At 57.2% G+C, this 15,559-nt stretch overlaps 2 protein-coding genes across 11 annotated transcripts in view; one reads left to right on the forward strand and one right to left on the reverse strand.

Annotated features, from left to right (window-relative positions):
• Nucleotides 1-2,901: 2,901 nt before the first annotated feature.
• CUNH9orf163 (chromosome unknown C9orf163 homolog) lies at nucleotides 2,902-4,656 on the reverse strand. Its single transcript, XM_032261851.1, is given in 5 exon segments — nucleotides 2,902-3,997; nucleotides 3,999-4,090; nucleotides 4,093-4,327; nucleotides 4,329-4,365; nucleotides 4,368-4,656. Coding segments are annotated over 5 exon segments (576 nt in total). The 5' UTR covers nucleotides 4,486-4,656; the 3' UTR covers nucleotides 2,902-3,903.
• A 6,139-nt stretch (nucleotides 4,657-10,795) lies between these two features.
• Nucleotides 10,796-15,559, forward strand: part of SEC16A (SEC16 homolog A, endoplasmic reticulum export factor) — a 34,556-nt gene continuing 29,792 nt past the window's right edge. For all 10 annotated transcript variants that reach the window (XM_032261736.1, XM_032261738.1, XM_032261741.1 and 7 more), the window contains exon 1: nucleotides 10,796-14,365. In XM_032261736.1, the coding sequence (XP_032117627.1) occupies nucleotides 10,865-14,365 (3,501 nt within the window). In that variant the 5' untranslated portion in view covers nucleotides 10,796-10,864. The remainder of the gene's footprint in view (nucleotides 14,366-15,559) is intronic.

Below are 15,559 nucleotides of genomic sequence, written 5' to 3' on the forward strand. Positions count from 1 at the left end.
TTTTTTTTTTTTTCTTTATGGAGAGGGAACCTTGCTATGTTGCCCAGGCTGGTCTCGAACTCCTAGGTTCAAGCAATCCTTCCACCTTGGCCTCCCAACGTGCTGAGATGACAGGTGTGAGACACGGTGCCCAGCGACCAGCGAGCCTGGTACTGACTTTGGCCAACTCGGAGGCAGCTCTCTGCCTCCCCCTAGCGGCAGTGCTCTGCCGGTGCACCTCAGGTCCTCCCGCGTGACCACGGGTCAGGTGAGCTCCCTGCTTTCCAAATGTCCTCACCCAACGCCCAGGGCCATCCCCTGGGACTGTGCTATTATCCTGCTTTACAGATGAGGAAATTGAGGCTTAAAGAGGTCAGGTGGCTTAGCCAGGTTCACCCATTAATTGAGCCAGGGCTGTGTGATTCCTGGTCTGTGTCAAACCACCAGGAGCTGCCTCCCCTCGGGACCGGGAGGGCCTGCAGAGCTGAAGCTATCCAGCCTGGTCACTTTTCAGACAGGGAGACGGTTGCCCAGAGGGGAGAAGGGGCTTTCTGGGTCACTTTGCCAGGAGTTACTCAATACCGTGGCCAGCTTGGCTTCAGATACTTTGCCAGGAGTTAATGCCGTGGCCAACGTGGCATTGGATATTGGAACTGTTCCCAGCTCCACCCAGGCCCTTTTCTCTTCCCTGCCCACAGTCCCCAGGCCACCAAGTCCGTGCCTGTCACTGGAATCACCACTCAATGCTCAGGAGTCTTGCCTGCCTGGCATGTGAACTCCACGCACTGGGGCTTTGCCCTTGAGCACTCTCTGGGTCCAGCTCCTCTTTCTCCCAGGGCACCTGAGGTTGCCTCCCCGTCTTGGCTCTCCCTAGGCCCTAGCCCTAACTCTCACCTGCAGAGCCTTTGGGGCCCAAACTGGTGCATCCCTCCTGGCTGAACAGCCTCTGGAAGCTTCCCATACTTCCAGACATCACCCGCAAGTCCCTTAGCAGGCCCATAGAGCCCACACCAGCCCACAACCACCAACCCCTCGCCCCGTGGAAGCCTCGTGCAGACTGCACTTCAGCCAGAAATGCTCCTTCTCCTCCTGCCTGTCCCCAGTAGGCACTGCACGGTGCCCTCTGCATGGGCACATCTGTGGCCGGCCAGCATCCACGCTCCCCTGGGCAGAGGCTGGGCCTGCCTGTCTCACGGCCACAGCCCAACTCCCAGCAGTGCCTGGGGTGCAGCAGGGGCTCAGCAGACATCTGTTCATGGTTTGGGGACGGAGGACTCGTGGGTTTACCGGGGCCCCCTCTGCAGCTCAAGGACACTCATCAGTTCCTCCTGTAGCTCTGGGGACCCACAGTCCCAGGTTGGTGTGACGCTGACGTCAGCCTCGGGCTTTTACCACCTTCTATGTTAAGTACTTGGCTTCATGATTCCAGAGAAATGTTCTCTGAGACCTGCTGTGTACCCAACATGCTTGAAGATTCTGGAGATGAGGCACATGACACTCCTGTAGTAACGAGGCTGCCGCAGTGCCACCAATGTGTCCCATGCCAGGGGGGAGGCCTGGTGTGGAGGGCATGCTTGCCACCCTGAGGTCAGGTCCAGGAAGCCCTTGCAGGAGGCCGGGGACAGGCAAGGCTATCACCTCCTTTTCTGGGGAGGAGGCAGAGGCTTGGAGAGCTTGCCCACGGCTGTACGCCTGTTTCCGGCTTCTGAAAGCTTGCAGTACAGCTGGACACACAGCATTGGTTCCATCGCTGGAACCATCTTACCTGTGATCTGCTCGCCAGGTGGACGTCCACAGGCAGATGCCTTTGCCTGTGCTGGGAGAGGCACTGTGGGACCCATCCACCAGCAGCCCAGAGCAGGGGCACATCTGCCAGGGCAGGGATGCACCTTCGGCCCCATGTCAGCCCTGGGAGGGCCGGGGAAGGAGGGCCCGGACGGCAGGCCCTGGGGAAGGAGGGCCCAGATGGCAGACCTCGGGAAGGGAGGCCCAGATGGCAGACCCAGGGAAGGCCTGGACAGTGGACAGCGCTGTCTTGCTCCACACCCATGGTGAGCACACATGAGGCTCAGATGTGAGAACATGGCAAGGGGTGGCATCATGGCGGGCATGTTTGCAGATCCTATGCTGTGTGCTTGGCAAGCCTTGCCCATGGAAGCGAGTGGGCCTGAGGCTCCCTCCATGCTGCCCACCATGGCCCTGGGGTGTGGCCTTACCCTCACGGGGTGACTTCCTCTCCTCCATGAGAAGGAGAGGAAGCCTGGCCCACCCTCTGGCCAGCCTGGTGGCATGTTAACAGACACCCCTTATTGCAGGGACCTGCTGAACAAATGCCACAGAACGAAAGCTATGACCCTGCCTCCAGATGTGCTTCCGCTCCCATGATTCCATCCTCCTGACCGTTTCCTCCTCCTCCAGGAAGCACCCTGTGTTGGCTCTCTCCACCTCGGAGGCCTTCCTATGTTTTTTTGCCTGGACCACCCGGCCAACCCTGTCTCACAGAGGCTGCCCCTTCCTCTCTCCAGGCCAAGCCTCCAGCTTCAGTGTTCAAGACTAAGGGTCTGTTCAGGACTGAGTGTCCGGCGGGGGGGACACCTGCCCCTTATACTTCCATGAGCCCCCAGACAATAGCCACTGCTATTGTATACCAGATAGGAAAGAGGGTCAGAGACTCACGGGGAGGGGCTGTCCTGCGTTCGCTGAGACCACTGCTCCCCCAGGGGCTCCCCAGAGGACCGCTGCTTGTCAGCAAAGTGCCAGGTCCACTTGGCAGCCTCGGGCATGTCAGGGCCCTGTAGTAGGAGGCTGTACGCACGGGCTAGGGAGGCTGAGTGCCCGCCTGGAGACGAGCATGGTCCAGCGGAAATACAACAGCTTCACATTTCCTAGCAGCCATGTGGAAAACAAGAGAGACAGGTGAAATAGATTTTAATAGTATTTTATTTAATACCTCCAAGATAGTCAATTTAATGTGCAATAAAAAATGATTGATTAGATATTTGTACCCTTCACAAGCCAGCACGTAGTTTACACTTAGAGCGCAGCTCACGCTGACAGCACGCACCAGCAGCCACCGTGCTGGACAGCATGGCTAACGGGAGGAGCTGACCAGACAGAGGCACCAAGGACACGCTGTGAGCACGGCTGTGAAGACGCAAGGGCAGAGGGTTTCCTGGCACAGCCTGGACGCGCATGAGCCTGTCCGGTGTGCTCTGCATAATGCGGTACAGCAGTGGCCACGGAGTTTTGCACCAGGTGCTGATTCTGGCCCACCTAGGGGGGCTTCAGGGAGGTGGTGACTTTTGTGTCCAGCCTCCAAGTGTGAGCGGGGCAGAGACTGGGAGGATGGAGAAACCAGTGGATGCTGCAGCCAAAGGCAATGAACCTCCGCCAGGAATGGCAATGGCCACCACGGACGGGACCCTTCCCAGCACTGGCAGGAGGCCCGTGGCTCGCAGCTGTTCACCTGATGTCGCCATTTGCCCCCACCAGGCCTGATGTCCTGACACACGGATCAGCAGCACCCATCTCAGCCCTGAAGTGTTTAGGTGCTTATGCTGCTCTATCTTAGCCGCCAGGACCTGATGCTGAGAATAGGCACACAGCGTCTCGGGGCAGGCCGGGCCTTCGGCGGAACAGTCTAGAGCCCAGAGTTGGATGGGCTCAGGTGTAGGGTGCAGGAACCCTCTATTCCACATCAGGCCACAGACTGCTGAGAGCTGTGTCCATGCACTCCTAGGATTAGGGAGAGGAGGGGAAGAAAGACGGCCAATCCCTTGCAGGTGATATGGTGCTCCACACCCCTAGGAGCCACCATAAGCTGCTTTCTAACATCCCTGCCCTGGGGCTCCTGCCCTGGGGTCCAGAGACCTTCCATTTTATGCTTAGGGCAGGGTTGGCTTCTGCAGCTATGGCCTCCGAGGGTTAGAGCCCATCTGCGTGGGACCACAGGGTTCCGGAGGAACCTAGAGGGTCGAGTCCTGGGCTCTTGGCTCTTGGGTTCTTTGAACTCAACTTGCACCCACTTCTGTGTTCCCCTCTTTGGGAAGCGCTAATAATGACACCTTCTTAAGCGAAGGGTGCAGAGCGCCTGGACCACCGGAAAGACGGAGGCAGTGGGGCTGTCACTGCAGCCTCGCCCAGCGGTCTGGGGCTGCGCCCTACCACGTGTTCCCTAACTCTGTTCAAACAGGGCAGGAATCTGACTCCGGAAAGGCAAATGTTAGCTGAGCAGAGTGGCCCTGGTGCCACGTCAGCCGGGCCGAACCTCTCCCGGCACCGCCTGGGGCTCTGCTGGCGTGGCACAGGTACCAGTCTCCCGCCCCGCTGGGGACCGGGGTGGCTCCCAAAGGGAGGACCTCCGCCGCTGCTGGGAGCTCAGCCTCGGCGATGCCCTCGGGCGGGCACTCCCACCACGGCGCCTGCCCTCTGGAAGGAGCTGCAGAGGAATGCCGCGGCTCCTCCCGGCCCTCTCAAGGGAGGGGTGCAGGTGAGTGGGCCGCACATGGATGGCCGCTTCCTCACCCGCCCAGCCTCCCTGGGCTCCTCCGGAAACGCAGGGCACAGATGACAGCGCCCACCGTTCCCTGCGATCTTCCGCGGGGGCCGGGGGCGTGATGCCGCCTGGCCTGGCCGTCGCAGGGGCAGGGGCACCCACCCGCCTCGCCCCGCCGCTGGGTCGCTCCGGGCGCCCGAGCGCCCACTCACCACCAGCGTGCACTAGGCCAGGGCTGGGACCCCAGGGCCGCGCGGGGCTGGCGGCCAAGGAGACGAAGCCGGAAAACCGCGCTCCAGGGCAGGACTGCGGGGCCGGGGCCGGGGCCGGGGCCGGGGTGGGCGTGGGAGGGCCCGGCGCGGCGCGGGCGCGGGGCGGAGCTCGGGGACGCGGAGCCCGCGCGTCCTTCTGCGGGGGTCGGCGAAGGCCGGGCTCCGCGCGGTGGCCGGGCCGCCCTTCCCCGCCGGGGCCTCTGCGGAGCGAACGGCCTGCAGAGGACGCGCCGGGGGAACCCCAGGACGCGGGACGGGCACTGACGGTCGCTGTCGACCAACTTCCGGCGCCGCTCGGGGCCCGCGATCGCGCCGTAGCCAGGCAACCAGCGCGCAGGCGCAGTCGGCCCTCGGCGGCCCGCAGCTCCTACCGCCCTCGGCGCATGCGCCGCCGCCGCCGCCGCCTGCCCTCCAGCCTCCCGGCCCAACGGAAGAATGAGAGGAGCGCGCCCGCGTGAGGGCCCCGCGCTTCTGAGTGAGGCAGAGTAGCCGTTCTCGGTGCGTGAGACTGCTGGCATCGGTGCTGCAGACTGATTTCCCCCTTGTGGCCTTGACTGAAGAATCCCATCTCTTCTCACATCTTAAAACGAAAAAACACTGGGAGAAAGAGCCAGCGTAACCAAGGCGACGTCCCGGGGCGGCCCCGGCGCGTCCGGCTGGGCAGGTGGCGAGGGGCGGGGCCAAGCGCTGAGGCGGCGGACGGACGCCGGCGGGGGGCGGGGCCACGGGCCGGGAAGGACGGCCGAGGGGCGGGGCCGAGGGGGAGGGAACTACAGGATGCGGCGGGGAAAGACGGGCGGGGGACGCGGCCAAGGGGGCGGGACGAAAGAATGAGGCGGGGAAGAACGGACGCCGGCGAGGGCGGGGATAGAGGGGGCGGGACAGAGATGGGGCTGAGGCGGACGGACGCCGGCGAGGGCCCGGGACGAGGCATGGGCCGCGGAGGGCTGAATGAGAACGCGTCTGGGCCGCCGAGCCGAGGGGCGGGGCCGGGGGCGGGGCCGGGGGCGGGGCGCGCGCTGATGTCGCAAGACGGACACGTCGGCGGCGCGGCGGCCGCGGAGACCGGAGCCGGATGTGCCAAGATGGCTGCGGCGGTTGCCGTGTCTGCGCTCGTCATCAGCGCCGGGTGGGCTTTCGCCCGCGGCTCCTGAGGGGCCGGTCTCTGCCGCGCGGGTGAGGGGGCGAGCGCGGGAGGAGGAGGGCGGAGGCCGGCCGGCGGAGCCAGGCAGTGGAGGCCGGGGCGCGGCGGAGGGGAGGCGGCGAGGCCCAGCCCCGAGCGGGCGGCGCAGCTCGGGTCTCGCCGGGGCCGGGCGAGGGGACAGACGCTGGGGTCCGCGGGCCGGAGCGGGAGGCCGGGCGCGGCGCGGGCCGCCGTGGGACTCGCAGGGCTGACGTGGACCCGGCTGGGCTGCGGTGACGCCGGTACCCGCGGCGGGAGGCTTACCCCAGGCACCGCTCGTAAAACCCCAGGTTTTCAAATGAACGTGCCTTGTCCTCGCCGGCTCGAAGGCTTCCTTGGCGATGCTGGTGAAGAGACATTTACGTTTGAACCAAGGAGCAGAGTTGTTTGCTTGTGGCTTCTTGATGGGGCGATCAGGGTGTTGCAACGGAGGCCGAGGGTTAGAGTGCGTGTGATCCGGCTCGCCCCTTTGTGATGGAAGTGTCACAGCAGAGCCTTCAGAAGCAGCAGAGCCACTTAAAGTCGGCTTTCGCTGCTTCGCTTAGGAACACTTTTAAGTGGCTTGTAGGCTGGGTGTGGGCTGTATATTAAGATTGCGTTTTACGTGTATGATGCCGATGTTAACCAAAGAGGTATTTCCCATCCCCCATGTGACAGTACGAAGCAAACAGAACCGCAGACAGTTCTTCCCAGAGTGATACTTTTGCAAGTTTCAGCACAAAGCAGCCTCCCTGCATTTTCCCCGTCTCCTTTTTCCGGTGCTGGTATCTGGCAGAAAAGAGGCAAAGTAGCGTTTCTTTCTTGTTCCCTGTTCCTCGTTTACTCTTAATAGTGGTTACTACAGTGAGTCTCAAAATTGTACTGAAAGTTTTCTTTGAGGCAGTGGGTACATTTTCTCTTTCTTTCCTTCTCTCTCTCTCTCTTTTTCTTTCTTTTTTTTTTTTTTTGCTGTCAAACCTAGCGAGAAGCCATGGTAGTGGGTAAATGTCAGTATGATTTCTTCTTCTGTAAATATCTTTCATGAATACCAGGGTGTCCTTCTGGGTCTTGGTCATTTTCAGCAGTGCTAGGCTGCTGGCTGCCTCTGCCGCTGGCGTCGTCTTCAACACCTAACTGTATGTGCTTGCGATTCTAACTTAGAAGAGTTGGAGTTTATCATGTCTTTGTGTTAAGCATCCCATAGTCTGACAGGGAGTCACCAGCTGCCACCGTGAGGGAGACTGTGGGCAGCAGGTAAGCTTAGAGGCCTCCTGGAACACTCTTGTTTTCCTCACCTAAAATGTGAGGCCAGTGGCAGTGAGAGAAGGGTATGTGCGTGTTTACCTCAGTCCTGTAGCCAGAACTCTACTGAAAAGAGTTGTGCTTAGGTGTGCATAGGGTTACAAGGCAATTTAACTGACTAGCTAGGTTTATGAATACTGCATCTTCAAGATCAGTTGGCCTCTTTGAAACAGTGAAAGAGTTAGATGACTTGAGTAAGATCCCTTGTAGCGGTGACATAGGTGATAGGCAGCGGCATTGCTCTCTCCTGGTGAGTAGAGAAAAAGATAAAAATCAGTTCAGGTCATGAGATTGTTCCAAATGAAATTGGCGAGTTGCTAAAAAGCTCCCATTTAGGGAGCATGAGGGTTGGAATGTTCCTTTGTAGATAAGTGATAGCGTTTGCTATTTACAAAGTTCTTAGTTGGGCTGGACGCACTGTCTCACACCTGTAATCCCAGCGTGTCCGGAGGGCGAGGCGGGTGGATCACAAGGTCAGGAGATGGAGACCATCCTGTGTGAAACTCTGTCTCTACTAAAATACAAAAAACTAGCCGAGCATGGTGGCACATGCCTGTAGTCCAGCTACCCAGGAGGCTGAGGCAAGAGAATTGCTTGAACCCAGGAGGCAGAGGTTGCAGTGAGCCGAGATCATGCCACTGCACTCCAGCCTGGCAACAGAGCAAGACTCCATCTCAAAAGAAAAAAAAAAGTTCTTAGTCTAGGAGGAGAGCTGCAGAATAATTTTAAGAAAGTGTCAAGAAGGAAAGCATTTAAGTATAAACCAATGAAATGTGGATTCTGATAAGATTCCCCTGTTAAACAGCAGTTGGGATTAGGACATCCCAGAATCTACCGTGAGTAGAATCTCATAAGATTAAAGCCACGGTTTTAGGAAAAAAATAATCACATTGATTCACTCATTTGGTAATAAAAACACATTGCAGAAAGAGACGTGGCTGCTTCGAGCCACTCACTCGAATGCCCAGTTTCGCTGTCACAGCAGCAGCCGAGGAATAAACCTCGAGGCCCCTGCTCTGTGTTTAGAGCAAACAAACAAAAGCTGTTGAGGATGGAAAGGATCTTCCTGGGGTCAGGCCATGTCTCGAGAGATGATGTAGGACCCCTGTTCTGGCAGCGGAGCTCCAAGACAGCTTGGAAGTTCGGATTCTGGCTGCGGTTGCAGGTTGCTGTGGCTCTGCAGCTGGTTGGACCAAGTGGAAGAGAACGCCGGTCCACAGATAGGAGGGAGATGTTCTCCCTGTTCTCCTTTCAGTCCGTATAAGACAGAGCTGTGAACATTCTTCGTTTCAAATGAGAGCCTAGAACTCAGTGAAGGCTTTGCCACTGCTCCTGATAGTAGAGTTCCATTAGCATCAGGTGGGTTTCCAGGTGCCTGTCAGTTGGAAACGGTCCCCTGTTGGCATCAGAGAGAGCATGTGCAAGCATTAACAGTAACAGTGTTGGTGCAGTAGGTTGATAGGACTAGTTCTTAGGTCAGTCAGCACAGGAACTTTAATTTGTAAATACTTTACTTAAAATGCATCGATCAATGTTTTCATCATCATCTTTTTTTTTTTTTTGAGATTGTCTCGCTCTGTCACCCAGGCTAGAGTGTCGTGGCGTGAACGAGGCTCACTGCTGCAGCCTCAACCACCCTGGCTCAAGCAATCCTCCCTCCTCAGCCTCCCAAGTAACTTGGAACTACAGGCATGCATCACCATGCTTGGCTTTTTTTTTTTTTTTTTTTTTTGCAGTGATGGGGTATCACTGTGTTGCCCGGGCTGGTCTCAAACTCCTGAACTCAAGTGACCCTTCTGGATCTCGAAGTGCTGGAATTACGGGTGTGAGCCACTGTACCTGGCCAGTGTTTTCCTCTTTTATCTGAATATCAGAAAGATTTCCAAGGACAAAAACAATATAGGTCTGCAGAAATGTGGGGATGAAACCCCAGAGCCCTCCCAAGAATTCTCTCCTTGGGTTTCATTTTTCCTTTGATCGGCTAAACTTGCCTGTTTGTTCATGAGGGTGGTGCTGAGAAGAAGAAAGACTGATGGAAAGAAAAGAACTTTCCTAAAGATACAGCACGTGAATTTTTGCCTTAAGAGTTCGTGTTAACCATTCAAGTTTGTATTTACTATATATTTTTTAAAAACAGCAACCAAAAAAACGCTGATGAAGGTTTTTGCCACTTTGTTTTCTGCGAGAGGTTTGTTGGCAATTCTGTCTGTTGAAAATTTTGGAATCCAGTCTTGTCACTTGTAAAGCTGCGTTCAGTTTCCTTGGAGCTTTCATTCCAGGTGTAGTGACAGCTCCAGTTCAAAGGGGGCGCTGTCTTGCTGGTGGCACTTTGAGACCTTAAGCCAGTCACAAAACATGAGACCTATGAAGTGGTGAGAGAAAAGGCATTTAGATGAACATATTTATTTTTCAGTGCTTTTTAGAAAAGTATTATGTCACTTTTTATTTGTTTTTATTTTTTAAGTAGAGACAGCCTTGCTCTGTTGCCCAGACTCGCCTACGGTAGTACTGTCAGAGCTCACTGCAGCTTTGAACTCATGGACACAAGTGATCTTCCCACCTTAACCCCCTGAGTTCCTGGGACTATGGGTGTGTGCTACCATGTCTGCCTGATTTTCTTATTTTGTAGAGACAGGGTCTTGCTATGTTGCCCAGGCTGGTCTTGACCTCATGCGGCCCTTCCACCTCAGCCTTCCAAAGTGCTGGGATTACAGGCATAAGCCACTGCACCCAGGCTATTTTGTAGCTTTGGTAACTATTCTTAATGCTCTTTCATCAGAGAAAATGGAAGAATGGATTTTAAACTTTTATAATTTGAAATTTAAAATGAACATGTACGGGATGTATGACATGCAGTTTTGCTTTCTTTTTTTTTGAGATAGGGTCTTATTGTGTTGCCCAGGCTGAAGCGCGGTGGTGCTGTCATAGCCCACTGCAGCCTTGACCTCCCAGGATCAAGCAATCCTCCTGCATCAGCCTCCTGAGTAGCTGAGACCGCAGGTGTGCCCCACCACGCCTGGCTGATTTTTGTATTTTTTGTAGAAACGAAATCTCACTGTTGCTCAGGCTGATCTCAAATTCTTGGGCTCAAGTGGTCCTCCCTACCTGGCCTCTTAAAGTCTTGGGAGTACAAACATGAGCCACCACGTCTGGCCAGTTTTTCTTTTTTAATTGAAGAGTTGGCTCTTCCTGGATCTAGAAAATGTTGAAAATCTGTGGGTCTGGTAGCGTGTGACACCAGTGGTCAGGTTCCACACTGTCCCTGCCGGTGTGGCGTGGGTCTGTGGCAGTGATGAGCCTTCTGAGTAGAGGGTCCCAGAGGAGGGAATGGCCATCTGGGCATATTCTGCCAGCTCACGGCTCCGCCAGGGCTCTTGCTCTGTCCACTGCCCCCCAGAGCTCTCAGAGCAGCTCCTCAAGGAGAGGTGTTCTCTGCTGGGGTGGGGGTGTCAGGGAGAGACAGTCCTTGGGATTTAAATGACGTGAAATCACGTTCAGTGTTTCCCTTGTTCCTTAGTTTTCCTGATTGCAGCGAGGACTTTGAATATATGGATTTTATGCTGAGTTTCTCTTTTTCTTTTTCAGCTCCACTTAAGGAAAAGCTGTACCGTGCTTCCTTCCGGAAGTGGCATCTACCTGTGCAAGAGAGTAGTCATGCAGCCGCCACCCCAGGCGGTCCCGTCTGGCGCTGCTGGGCCACCCCCAGCCGGGAACCCTCGGAGCATGTTCTGGGCTGGCAGCCCTTATAGGAGGCGAGCGAATAACAGTGCACCAGTGGCTCCGCCCACTTGCCCGTTGCAGCCGGTGACAGATCCGTTTGCTTTTAGTAGACAGGCGCTCCAAAGCACACCGCCGTTCAAAAGCAGCCCACCTGTCCTGCAGGGCCCAGCTGCCCCTGGGTTTTCTCAGCAGCCCGGTTTGCTTATGCCTCACACGCAAGCCAGGGACGGCTCTCAGGGACCCTGCGGGCCCCTGCCGGGACCTCTGCCACAACCCAGAGCAGATGCCACTCTGCTTTCTGGTACATCAGCATCTTCAGCACCTCATGGGCCTGAGCTGAACAGAAGTGCAGAGGGCGGTCCCAGGTCAGAGCCTGAAGTTCAGACCCCGCCACATCCGCCTCACTGCATTCCAGGAGTGGATCCCGAAACGTCTCATGGGGGCCATCCTCAGGGGAACACACCTGGGCTCGACCGACCCCTAAGCAGGCAAAACCCACATGACGGTGTGGTTACCCGAGCGGCGTCACCTTCCCTGCCCCAGCCTCATCTGCAGATGCCGGGACAGTGGGGGCCCGTGCAGCCCTCAGGGCAACATCGTTCACCCTGCCCTGAAGGACCCACTCAGAGCGGGATGCCTGGTGCCACCGGCATTCCTCATTTCCCTGCTCCGTCCATCCTGCATCAGGGCCCTGGTCACGAGCAACACAGCCCGCTAGTGGCTCCCCCGGCCGCCTTGGCCATTGACGGAAGAGACGAGGTGGGCCATTTGCAAAGTGGAAGCCACCTGGCCAGTAACTTTGACCCTGAAAATACTTCATTTAGGCAAAATCCTAGAATTGTGAATAATTGGGCAAGCCCGGAGCTCAGGCAGAATCCAGGAGTGAAGAAGGAGCACCGGCCCGCCTCTGCTCTTGTGAACCGCCTTGCCCAGGGAGATAGCCCAGAAAACCACTCGCACTATCCACTGGGGGCAGGGCCTGGCCGCGCCCCGCTGGAAGCAGACTCGGGAGCTCTGGCGATGTTTTTCCAAGGGGAAGAGACAGAAAATGAGGAGAATCTGTCGTCTGAAAAGGCGGGCTCATCTGGTCAGGCAGACTTTGACGATTTCCGCTGCAGCTCTGCACTGGGCCATCCACTCCCACCTGCACACCCGGGGGCAGGCGGCCTCTGCCAGGCCCTTCTCCCAGGTGCCAGCAGTGAGGCCGCTGGTGATGTGTGGGGTGATGCAGCGGGCACAGGGGTGCTGGACACCAACGGCTCGCAGTATGAGAATGTTGAGAACTTAGAATTCATTCAGAATCAGGAAGTTCTGCCAAGTGAGCCCCTCAATTTGGACTCTTCTTCCCCGAGTGACCAGTTCAGATGTGGGCCCCTTCCTGGGCCAGCAGTGCCCAGGCATGGTGCTGTGTGCCATGCCGGAGCCCCTGATGCCACAGTGCACGTAGTGAACCCTGACGGCGTGGCATCTGGCTATAGCAGCAGAAGCCACACGAGGCTTTCGAGCTCAGCCAGGCCCCAGGAACTGGTGGGCACATTCATTCAGCAAGAAGTTGGAAAACCCGAGGAGGAAGCTTCAGGTAGTTTTTTTAAGCAAATTGATTCCTCTCCCATAGGAGGCGAAACAGATGAGACCACTGTGAGCCAGAATTACCGTGGCAGTGTGTCCCAGCCTTCAACCCCAAGCCCCCCAAAACCCACAGGAATATTTCAGACAAGTGCAAATAGCTCTTTTGAACCAGTAAAATCCCACTTAGTTGGGGTAAAACCATTTGAGGCAGATCGCGCCAATGTGGTGGGTGAAGTAAGGGAGACCTGTGCCCAGCAGAAGCAGCGCAGACCAGCTGCTGCCCTGCCTGGTGCTTCCCCTGGCAACCTGGAGCAGCCACCAGACAACATGGAGACCCTCTGTGCACCCCAGGCCTGCCCTCTGCCTCTCAGCTCTGCCACGGAACCCGGGCACATGGCTCCACACACAGGGGCACCGCTGTTGGATACTGTGAATCCAGCCCCTGAGAAGAGGCCTTCGGCCAGGGCCCAGGGGCCCAGGAAGTGCGAGAGCCCAGCGACGACTCTGTGGGCGCAGAGCGAGCTGCCAGACTTCGGAGGCAACGTCCTCCTGGCCCCTGCAGCCCCAGCGCTTTATGTGCCTGCAAAACCTCAGCCACCTGAAGTTGTTCAGCCTCCAGAAGAGGCGGCGTCCGGGCAGCGGTCACAGAAGCCAAGCTTGGCGGCCCCTTTGCAGAGCCGAGGTGGCATTGGTGCTTCTGAGAACCTTGAGAACCCTCCCAAAATGGGAGAAGAGGAGGCCCTTCAGTCCCAGGCGAGTTCTGGTTATGCCAGTTTGTTATCCTCACCGCCCACTGAGTCTCTGCAGAATCCGCCTGTCTTGATTGCCCAGCCTGATCACAGCTACCATCTGGCTCAGCCCATTCACTTTTCTGTGTCCTTACCGAACCCTAATGAGAAGAATCAGTCCTGGAGAGAGACTTTGGTGGGGAATAGACCCGCAGTCAGCAGCTGGGCTCTCAGCGGTGATTCTGGGGAGAACGCTTCTCTGTCTGGGATTCCAACCAGCTCTGTGCTTAGCTTGTCTCTGCCTAGTAGTGTTGCCCAGAGTAATTTTCTGCAAGGTTCTGGTGCTTCTGAAATGGTTTCTAATCAGCCTGCCAATTTGCTGGTTCAACCACCATCCCAGCCAGTTACAGAGAACCTGGTTCCAGAAAGTCAGAAGGATGCTAAGGCAGGAAGTGCTCTTGCCGGGTTTGCTAATAGCCCTGCGGGAAGCACAAGTGTGGTGTTAGTTCCACCTGCGAACTGCACCCTCGTGCCTGATGGTGATAAGGCAAACCATTCCAGTCACCAGGAAGACGCTTACGGAGCCCTGGACTTTAGCCTAGGCAGGACTGTGGAAAACCCATCCCTTCCTGAAGACCTCGCTTCTCAGCAAGCTGCTGCCAGTCATCCCAGACAGTCCGGGCCCGGGGTGCCTAACCCTGACTGTTTTTATCAGCAGGTCGTGAAAGATGCCCAGGGCCAGCCTGGCCTCGAAAAAGCCCCCCAGCAACAGGCTTCTTCCCCACAAGTGCCCAAAGCCATGTTTTCAGAGCTGTCAAATCCAGAAAGTCCGCCAGCACAGGGGCAGTCCCAGAACTCAGCCCAGCCACCAGCAAGTCTGGCTCCGGCCGACGCGGGTCAGCAGCTGCCGCCTCGGCCGCCTCAGTCCTCCAGTGTGTCGCTGGTGTCCGCCGGCTCCAGCCAGGCAGCCGTGCCATCAGAGCAGCCGTGGCCACAGCCGGTGCCTGTGCTTGCTCCGGGCCTGCCGCCTCCGGACCTGGCCGCCTACTACTACTACCGGCCTCTGTACGACACCTACCAGCCTCAGTACCCCTCGCCGTACCCGCCGGAGCCTGGCGCGGCCTCCCTCTATTACCAGGTAGAGTTGAGTCTCATGTGGAACCCATTTCTTTCCTTGCTGTGACCAGTTGGGTTTCTTTCCCTCACAGCCTGTTCCTTAGCAGTGTTTGTTCGCTTGGTTCCAAGGTCACCCACGGTCCCACAGGCATGAGAGCAGCATCCCGGCAGTGCTTCCTGGGGACAGGGCTCGCGGGCCCCAGAGCTTGCTCTCTCAGCGCAGGCTACCCTTAGCAGTTCACACCATGCATTAACATATTGAATTGCTTATAACACGTGCTACGATGTGACGAAAAGAGCCCTCCATTTCCTGTCACCCCTGCTGGCTGTCTGCAGAGGTGCTCTGTTGCACACCCTGGGAAGCTGGGATAGCCTCTGGAAGCTTTTGTGTGGTTTTGACATAAAAAACCAATGCAGAAGCATTGGGCATAGCCAGAGGCCTTTAAATGCCTCCCACAGTGAAAACATTGAGGGAAAACAATTAGTTTTGGAGCAGGATCCGCACGTGCCAGAGGAGCAAGGCTGCTCTCAGCACAGGGCGGCGCGGGCATCGGCTGGGGGACCCGCCGTGCTCCTGCAGAAGATATCTTCTGTGCGTCTTTTCACAGGGACACGAGCTCATGAGTGGCATTTAAGTTAGGTTCAGTGTAGTCCTGCAGTTGCTTGGAAAGTGTCTGTGTGCACACCTTTGATTGCTGCCTGCCTTTCTACCCTGTAACCCAGTTCAACACACAGCGGTTGGGTTTGCTGATTGTACCAGGTAGAAGGGTTGCGTGGTTGCAGAACCGCGGTCTTGCAGTATGTCAGGCCAGTCCAAACCAGACACGGGCCGCACAGGAAGGCCGCACGGTCAGAAGGCGGCCGTGGCCGGCTGGGTACCACCCCCGGGAACGGGGCTGGGCCTTCTCATGGCCTTCAGCATCGTGGTTCGTATGCGTGTGACCAGGTGCACACCCGACCCCTCAGACCTGTGTAGGTTCTGGGAGAAGCCCAGGCACGTTTTATTTCCATACAAGGATGCTGAGCTCTGCTGGGGTCTCTGGGGTGGAGCAGGTGCAGAATGAGGGAAGCTGTGGCCTGGCTTCATGTCCTTTGTACAGAGCTCCCGCCGCAGGCTGACCTCCCTTTCCGAGTGCACTCCTGCCGTGCCTCTTGCCGTGGTGTCCAGCGGTGGCCAAGGATGAGTCCGCTTTGCTGTGATTTCACTTTACCTGCC

This window comes from Sapajus apella, unplaced genomic scaffold, assembly GCF_009761245.1.
Source record: "Sapajus apella isolate SASKATOON/1434 unplaced genomic scaffold, GSC_monkey_1.0 scaffold126, whole genome shotgun sequence".
NCBI lineage: Eukaryota > Metazoa > Chordata > Mammalia > Primates > Cebidae > Sapajus > Sapajus apella.